At 37.0% G+C, this 9,751-nt stretch overlaps 1 protein-coding gene across 1 annotated transcript in view; it reads left to right on the forward strand.

Moving 5' to 3' along the window:
- RTTN (rotatin) overlaps positions 1-9,751 on the forward strand; it is a 185,588-nt gene that overhangs the window by 132,563 nt on the left and 43,274 nt on the right. Inside the window, 3 exon segments of the mRNA XM_023725021.1 lie at positions 1,352-1,445; positions 3,103-3,295; positions 9,282-9,412. Coding sequence (XP_023580789.1) covers positions 1,352-1,445; positions 3,103-3,295; positions 9,282-9,412 — 418 coding nt within the window.

The raw sequence follows: 9,751 nt of genomic DNA on the forward strand, positions 1-9,751 counted from the left end.
TCTCATCAAACCTTTTAAGTTACTGTTGTAAATTTGATCTCACATAGATAGTTCTTTTTTTTTTTTTTGGTACCTTAGATGAAGGTTTGCAGAACAAATAGTTTCTCATTAAACACTTAGTACACATATTGCCCTATGACAATGGTTAACAACCCCACGACATGTCAACACTGTCCCTTCTCAATCTTGGGTTCCCTATCACCAGCTTTCCACAGGGACAGTTATTTTTGTTAACAGTAGCACTTCTTGAGTCTTCATCAATTTAAAAAATGGTTAGTGAAAAAATAAAGGATTCCAGCATCATCATTCACCTTAGCTTTTCTTATAGAAGAACGTATGTTAATTTAATTCCTTCTAATTTCTTCCAGTTTGTAGTCGCTTTACTTTTGGAAACTGCAAATGCAGATAACCTTAATTTTTGCTTTTGTTTTATCATACCAAGTCCAATGTACCCTACTGTAAGTGTTATGATAGATACACAATAAACATTCAGATATTGCGAGTTAGATAGTATCTAGTCGATGTCGATTTATAAGTTATGTTGATGGCTCCTGCTCTGTGCACGGAGGCCATCCAGGTATGAGAGGTGCATGCTGTCTCAGAGAAAATAAATTGATGACAAGAAAAAGCGTTATCTGACTGTTCCAGATGAGGTCTTTTTCACATGGGAGGTACCAAACACATCAGCCTGGGCCTTTTCAATTTCAGGAGACCACACAGTCTGCTCATCTCTAAACCTGTAGGTGAAATTGTGTTTGCTTTTTGCAGAATTTCTGTTATGTTTAATGTTTTAAAAAGTGTTGTACTCTGAAATACATTGTCAGCATAGTGCTTATTTATTTATTTTTTGTTTGTTTTTACAGTTCTTTTTTAATATGGGTAGAGATATAGAAAGCTCTTTTTTAATACTTTGTAATTTTTTACAGGCACTATTAAAAATTGCGTGTATCATTTGAAACATTTTAAAAAAGCCTTTTATTATCAATTCGGAAATGCAAAATATCTGAAGAACACAATGAATTACAGCTAAAGTAGTATATCCTAGCTTTTCAGCTTTTGGGCAGTAAGAGACAATAGGTCTTATCAGAACTTTAAAATCCTAAATGGGCTTCCCGTCAAAACTTTGTTCCTTTAAGTTGCTGATTTACATAAACTGTAACAAACCGCATAAAGAGAAGTAGAAAATGACATTAAAAAAATTCTTAGAACTCTCAAGATGGAATGTGTTTTAATTATACTAATGTAATTTTGTTATAAACCTTCTTGCTTAAGGATATTTTGTGTATATATTGCTTATGTTTCATTTTCGATGTTGTGACATGAATGAGTAAAATAATTTACTAATTCATAGGTGACACCTTCAGTGGGGAGTGCAGAATTTCAGCCACTTGTACCAGCAGCAACGCTTATATCCGAAGCCTCCCATGACCAGTTTGTGGTTCCAGGTATCCTTTCAGGAAGACTTTTCTACTTTCAAAAAGAAAAATGACACATTTGTCCAGACAGATATTTTGAAATTAGTGTCCAGATAAGAACAAATGTTAATGAAGTAAGTCACAGCACATGATTAGAATGAATATATCAGAAGTTTAACAAAACAAATACTCTTAACTAACAAATGGGAATTTGACCACCAAATGAATAATCTGATTGTCATATGGTTTCCTTATTAGTTAAGCATGCATATTTGGAGTTTGAATGGGGAAACTAGGAACTGATGGATATTAGCTAGCTTGATTTTTTTCCTCGCTTTTGGGAAAACACTTAAAGTTACCACAGTGGTCCACTTTGAAAATGAAGAGACTCTGGTCTGTCAGTATTGTCTAAGACTGTGCTTCTATTTAAAAGCAAACAAAATGTATTGATTCTTGAATTTATTTTATTAGAAAAAGGCTTGCAGATTAGATGGAACTACTGCATCCATGTTAGTTTCCCAATTTTGATAATTGTCCTGTGGTTATAAAAGAGAAAGTTCTTGTTTTTAGAAAAATCTTTTAGGGTTAAAGGGGCATTATGTCTGTAACTTACAGTTAGTTCAGAAGAAGATAGAGATGTAGGTGGGTAGGTAGTAGATAAAATGTGGTAATATGTTAATATTTAATATGTTAATATCTGAGTGAAGATATATGGAAATTCTTTGTGCTCTTGTAAACTTTTCTGTACATCAGAATTTATTTAAAGTATAAGTTTTCTTTAAAAAAGAAATAGAGAGTGAGGATCTTTAGGAGAGTCTTGAGGCAAACTAGCTTCTTGTTAATAGTTCCCTGCTGAGTTGGCTAGGAAAAGTCCACAATCCCATATCTTCAGTTCCAAAATCCAAACATGTCTGAAAGGGAAACTTTTCTCAAAACTCACTTGGTAGCAAAACTTGCCCATACCTGAATACATTTGTCTACAAAGCCTGACCAGTGCTGAGTTGAAGGTATATTTACTCTTTCATTTTTCCTACTTACCGTATTATGCATGTGCTGTACACTACCAAAGAAAACAAACCTGTTGCTGTCCAGTTGATTCTGACTCGTAGTGACCGTATGAGATAGAGTAGAACAGCCCTATAGGGTTTCCAAGGAACGACTGGTGGATTCGAACTGCTAACCTGCCACCAGGGCCTACAGAAATATTTAGTTCATTACGAGGTGTTGCCCGCAGTCCCACTGGGGTGTTAATTAATGTATGGTATATGGACCTTGTTATTCTTCTAAAATCCAAAAATCATTTAAATTCTGAGGATTGTGGACCATATAATTGTTCCTCCTTGTCTGAATGCTTGGGGCACAAAGCGTGTCTCCTCTTCTGTCGTAGCTCGTCTACTCTCACCCAGGACAGATGTGCATAAATCTGCACACACACATTCATACACATGCGTGTGCATGCACGCATACACACATACACACACACACACAGTAGAGGTAAAGAACAGGAGGAGGAGTGGAACCCCCTGGCCGCAAGGTCAAGATGAGCGGAGCAGCTAGGGAAATTCCCCAACCAGCTCTCTTTGGCATTTTTAGGTACTTCCCTCTGATTCTAAGAGCTTGTGAATATTGTACATAACCACAAAGCAAATAAAATGGAAATAATTTTTATGCTTTTTTTCAATAATAGGTCAGCATGAAACTACATCACCACAGCCACCTCATGATTCATCCATTTCTGCTCTTCTGCCAAAACAGTGTGTTTTGGTCACTCCCTCTCTTCTTTCAGCAATATGCAGCCTCTTAGACAACCTCTTGGTGATTGCTCCAAGAGACACTGCAAATGCTCTTCGACAAGCCCATCTCATCAAGCTTCTATGCGGGTAAGAGAGAGATTCCGCACAGTACCACGGCAATGGAGATCAGTTTGTGCAAGTATATTCATGACTCGATAGAGGCCTTCTTGTGTCCTAGGAATATAATCATTATCTTTCTGTAGGCCTGTTAGACTCCAGGCTTTTGCTTTTGTCATAACTGTCCTGACGGTTTTTATTTTAGATTAAGAGGCTTGTGTTGGCTCGTTATGTTGACTGTTAAGGCAAAAAATAAATCTTGATTTTTAAAGTTCAGTGTTTTTAAATCTTATTTCTCCTTCAGTACTCAAGGAATTTTTGATGTAAACCCCTCAGTCATTCTTTCTTTTTTTTTTTTTTTTAACAGCTTTATTGAGATATAATTCATATATTGTACAATTCACCCATTTAAGGTGTACAGTTCAGTCATTTTAGCATATTCACAGATATGTGCAACCATTACCACAGTCAATTTTAGAATATTTTCATTACGTCAGAAAGAAACACCACGTTTTAGTTTTGACTCCCCTTTCCCTCTTTTCCCCCAACATCCTAAGCAACTACTAATCTACATTCTATCTATAGATTTTCTAATAATGTAACCATATAGTATATGGTCTTGTGACTGACTTCCTCACTTAGCATAATGCTTTCAAGGTACATTCATATTGTAACATGTTATCAGGACTTAATTACTGTTATGGCTGAATAATATTCCATTGTATGGATATGCCACGTTTTGTGTATCCATTCATCTGTTGCTGGACATTTAGCTTGTTTCCACCTTTTGGTTATTATGAATAGTGCTGCAATGAACATTTGTGAATAAGTTTCTGTGTAAAAATATGCTTTCATTTTTCTTGGGTATATAGGAGTGGAATTCCTGGATCATATGGTAACTTTAATTGTCTGGGGATCTGCCAAACTGTTTTCCAAAGCAGCTGCACTACTTTAGATTCGCACCAGCAATGTATGAGGGTCTTGATTTCTGCACATCCTCTCCAACTCTTGTTGTTATCTGACTTTTTGATTCTGGCCATCTTAGTTGGTGTGAAGTGGTTTCTCATTGTGGGTTTGACTTGCATTTACCTGATGACTAATGATGTTGAGCATCTTTTCATGTTCCTGTTTGTCATTTGTATATCCATTCAGCAATATCCTTTCAGAGCCTTTGCCCATTTTTAAATTGGGTTATTTATCCTTTTTATTAATTAGTTTTATAGTTTTAGCTCTTACATTTAGGTGTTTCATTCTTTTTGAGTTAATTTTTTTTATATGGAGTGAGGAAAAGGTTTGACTTCATTCGTGTATGGAGAGCCAGTTGTCCAATCACCATTTCTTAAAAAGACTTCTATTTCCCCATTGAATGATCTTGGCATCTTTGTTGAAATCAATTGGCTTTAGATATATCAGTTTATTTCTGGGCTCTCAGTACTATTCCATTGATCCAGATGTCTGTCTTTGTGCCAGAACCACACTGTCTGATTATTGTTGGTAAAAATGGCATGAGGGCGATATCTGACCTCCTCCAACTCCACGAAGGGGAAGGAGAACCAAGATAATAGTGCAGGGCTGACTCACGTGAGGTGGAGGACAGACAATCCTCCTCTCTCCACCATCTTTACTAATTCTGACACCAGCCATCCCTCATGCAGCACTTTCTACTTCTCTCCTGGGTTTAATAATTCATTGCAGTGGCCACACAGAACTCACAGGCAATACTCATGATTATGGGGTTTATTAGGGAACAGTTACATTTCAGGCTCAGGAACACTCAGGATACAGTTCCTCCATCAAGATAGCCTCTTCCCAGCTGTGTTCTCAGGCACGCCTCTCCCTGGCCCTAAATCTCTGCCCAAAGGCACTCAGCTTTTGTCTCCTTAGGCTGGGAAGCCTCCCGGGTCGCTGCTGCCAAGTATCTCCTGCCACCGCTTCTCACCGTCTTCAGGGTTATCTCTCTCTCTTTCTGTTTCCTGTTTCTAGGAGCTTCTCATGGCAGGATCCTAGGTCCAAAGGATGCGCAGTCTGCTCCTGGCTGTTCTTCCTTGGTGGTGGTAGGATCCTCCTCTCTGCTCTGGAATTGGCTCTCTTTTAAGGCAAAACGGACCAATCCCCTTGGTAGGCCACAATTACCCTATCACACAATCCTGCCCAATCACTTGGGTGGAAGTTACAAGACTATGACTTGAAAGGCCACACACAAAAGTAATTAATCCACCGCACCTTTCCTTTATAGTAGGTTTTGAAATCGGGAAGTGTGAGTCTTCCTACTTTATTCTTCTTTTTCTTTTCCAGGTTGTTTTTGCTATTCTGGTTCCCTTGCAGTTGTGTATGAATTTTAGAATCACCTTGTCAATTTCTACAAAGAAGTCAACTGGGATTCTGATAGGGATTGTGTTGAATCTTTAGATCAATTTTGGAAATACAGGCAGTTCTAGTTTACGAACGAGTTCTTTAAGTCTTTAAGTTGAATTTGTATGTAAATCAGAACAGTTAGGTACGGTTCTTATTTAACAGTTAGTCAAGTGTTTGTGTTAGTATATAGTATATAGTGTACTTTTTAATGCATAAAAACAGTAAACACTTCAGATACACTAAAAAATCTTTAACATAATACCATACCCATTGCTGTCTAGTCGATTCTGACTCGTCCCGACCCTGAATGACAGAGTAGAACTGCCCCATAGGGTTTCCAAGGAGCGGCTAGTGGATTCAAACTGCTAACCTTTTGGTTAGCAGCTGAACACTTGACCACTGTGCTACCAGAGCTTCCATTAACATAATAATACAGTAATAATAATAAGAATGTTTTACTGTGTGTTGCAAAGTAACATCTGTTTGTTATTACGAACCATTTGTATGTACCTCGAATTTTTACATATATTATTAATGTGACCCTAATTGCTCTCCCTATACTGATTTCCCATGTCCTGTCAACCAGCTCCTAACCCTCTCTGCCTTCTCATCTCACCTCTGCTGAATTTTTAATATAATAGACTTTACAGGGATTGGTTCTTAACTACGGATTGTACATAAGTCATATGTTCATAACCTGGGGACTGCATGTATTGCCATGTTAAAAAAGAAAGTCATCCAATTCATGAACACAGGATGCTTTCACATTTATTTAGGTCTTCTTTTTTTTTCCCCCATCAATGTTTTGTAGTTTTCAGAGTGTAAGTTTTGCCCTCCTTTTGTTAAATTTATTCCTAAATATTATTTTTTATGCTATTGTGAATGTAATTTTTTTTTCATTTTTGGATATTTCATTGCAAGTATATAGATATACAGTGAAAGCCAGAACTCAGTGGGACTGCCTTGTTTTTCCAGGTCTTACAACTTTTCCACCTTTGACAGTCTTACCGCTTTTCTGTCATTCTCTATTAATGGAAAATATTTTAGTTTCCCTTCTCTGACAGGTTTCAGCCTTTCATAGGTTCTGGCTTTCACAGGTTTTACGGTACTATTATTTTTGTGTATTTATCTTGTATTCTGCAACATTGCTTAACTCTGTTATTTTTAATGAATTTGAAGGACTTAGGGGATTCATCTCTCTAGTGATTATATGAGAATAATGTCTCTGAGCTGAAAAATTATTGTTAGTCATTTGCGATTATTTTGTTATGGAACACTCAACTTTTCATCAGAAAGTATTTTGATAAAATTTGGGGAAATCATAATTTGATCCTTTGAATTTTTACTACTCATATATCTAATATTAATAGCCTCTGACATAATTATTTCTGATAATTTCATTGGTTATATAGTAGAGTAGAAAATGCCTAAATGTTGAATTCAGAGTGAACTGAGGTCTAATTATAGTTCATTTACTTAGTAGCTTTGTGGCCGTGGAAAGTTACTTTAATCTGTCTATAACACCACCTGGTGTTAATGTGAAGATTAAAGTGATAATGTCTAGAATACCCCCTTATCTATACTAAGTGTTGATTCTCTTCTTTTCCTGGCATCCAGTTAACTCGAGCCAAGCATACCTACCTCCTTTTAACCATGCATTCATTTGTATTCCTCTTCTCCTCCGTCTCTTTACCTCTTAATGTTCACTGTCTGAAATGTTTTCTGGAGATATTAAGAAAACTCTAAGAAGAAAGACGCATTCCTTATTATACTTCACTCAATTGTGATTACTGTTTTATTTTACCATTTATAATATAGAATGAGTTGTGAATTTCCTCTCCTTTTTGTATTTGTCATCGTCCTTTCTACTATAGTGCCTGTCAGAGTTGGAAAAAGAAACTGTTAGTTGATTGACTTTCCTTCTTGAATGCTTCCTGCCTCAAGAATGAACAAAATGGAGCTTTAGGAATATTCTTGCTTTGTAAGAGTCAGCTAAGAGTCTTCTGTGGCATTTAGGCTAGAATGGTATTAAAGGATCTTTTATCACAAAGGCTTATCGTATTGCCATACCTGTTTATTTCTGACCTAAAAAAAACTTCCCTACTTGTTTGTTTCACTTTGTTTTATTTTTTTACTTTCTAAATTGGAACTTGGACATGGAATGAGGGGTATCAGTGCTGGTGTGATGTCGGATGGATCTTGGCTGAAAGCAGAAGATACCAGAAAGATGTTTACCTGTGTTTTATTGACTACACAAAGGCATTCAACTGTGTGGATCATAACAAATTACAGATAACACTGGGAAGAGTGAGAATTCCAGAACACTTAATTGTGCTCAGGAGGAACCTGTACATAGACCAAGAGGCAGTTGTTTGAACAGAACAAGGGAGTACTCTGTGGTTTAAAGTCAGGAAAGGTGTACGTCATAGTTTATCCTTTCACCATACTTATTTAATATGTATGCTGAGCAAATAATCTGAGAAGCTGGACTGTATGCAGTAGAACATAGCATCAGGATCAGAGGAAGACTCATTAACAACTTGCTATATGCAAATAATACAACCTTGCCTACTGAAAGGAAAGAGTACTTGGAGCACTTACTGATGAAGATCAAAGACTGTAGCCTTCAGAATGGATTACATCTCAATGTAAAGAAAACAAAAATCCTCACAACTGGACCAGTAAGCAATGTCATGATAAACAGAGAAAAGATTGAAGTTGTCAAGGATTTCATTTTACTTGGATCCACAATCAATGCCCATGGAAGTAGCAGGTCCAAAAATCAAACTTTGTATCGCATTGGGCAACCCTGCTGCAAAAGACCTCTTTAAAGTGTTAAAAAGAAAAATTGTCATTTTGAGGACTAAGGTGCACCTGACCCAAGCCATGTTATTTTCAGTTGTCTCGTATGCGTGTAAAAACTGGACAATGAATAAGGAAGATCAAAGAAGAATTGATGGCCTTGAATTATGGTGTTGACAAAGAATATTGAATATACTATGGACTACCAGAAGAATGAACAAATCTGTCTTGGAAGAAGTACAGCCAGAATGGTCCTTAGAAGCTAGGATGGTGACACTTCGTCTCACATACTTTGGACGTGTTATCAGGAGAGCCCAGCCTCTGGAGAAGGGCATCATGCTTGGTAAAGCAGAGGGTCAGTGAAAGAGATTAAGACTCTCAATCAGATGGATTGACACAGTGTCTGCAACAGTGGGCTCAAACATAGCAACGATTGTGAGGATGACACAGGACCAGGAACTGGACAGCATTTCATTTTGTTGTACATGGGGTCACTATGAGCCAGAAGCAATCGATGGCACTTAACAACAACAGCAAATTGGAACTTATTTTCTTGCCACAAACATACTACTCTTGTTTGCTTTTCTTCTGAAAAGACTGCATTATATTTTATTCTCCTGTTAAGGTTTGATTAGGTATTCATTTTTTAAAAATTCTTTGTTTCTCACATTTGTCTGATAAGAACTTTTACTGTTTTCTGAAATTTTGCAGAATATCTTTTTATCAACATTTTCTTTATTTAAAAAACGTTTCTCTTAATCTATTCAAGGTTAACTTCAAACTGCAAATTCAAATTTATTAATCTTTAATAAGGAGCATTCTAATTGTCTAAGGGGTTTTCTTTTTCTGTCTGTGTTAGTATTGCAGCTCCTGCCCTCATAGAAAAGTGTGTCCAGGAACTCAGGACCTCCCTGCCTTCCTCGTCTCCAGTTGAACACACTCTGGCGCAGGTGAATTTCCCACTCCCGCCTTTGTGCATTGTGTCTCTGTGTGTGAGTCTTCACTTTAAGTGCGAAAAACAGACATTCTGCTGAGGAGATAGTAACCATAGGAGGGGAAGGAAAATCTTTTCAAATATACATGGTATGATGAGGTTATTTAAATTCAAACCAAACCAAACCCGTTGCCATCAAGTTGATTCCGACTCATAGCGACCCTATAGGGCAGAGTAGAACTGCCCCATAGGGTTTCCAAGGAGCACCTGGTGGATTCAAATTGTCGACCTTTTGGTTAGCAGCCAAGCTCTTAACCACTGCGCCACCAGGACTCCTTTATTTAAATTAAGTTACTTAAAATTTTAATCTGAGACATTTTTGAATGATAGAAAGG

This window comes from Trichechus manatus, unplaced genomic scaffold (assembly GCF_000243295.1).
Source record: "Trichechus manatus latirostris isolate Lorelei unplaced genomic scaffold, TriManLat1.0 scaffold00278, whole genome shotgun sequence".
Classification (NCBI taxonomy): domain Eukaryota; kingdom Metazoa; phylum Chordata; class Mammalia; order Sirenia; family Trichechidae; genus Trichechus; species Trichechus manatus.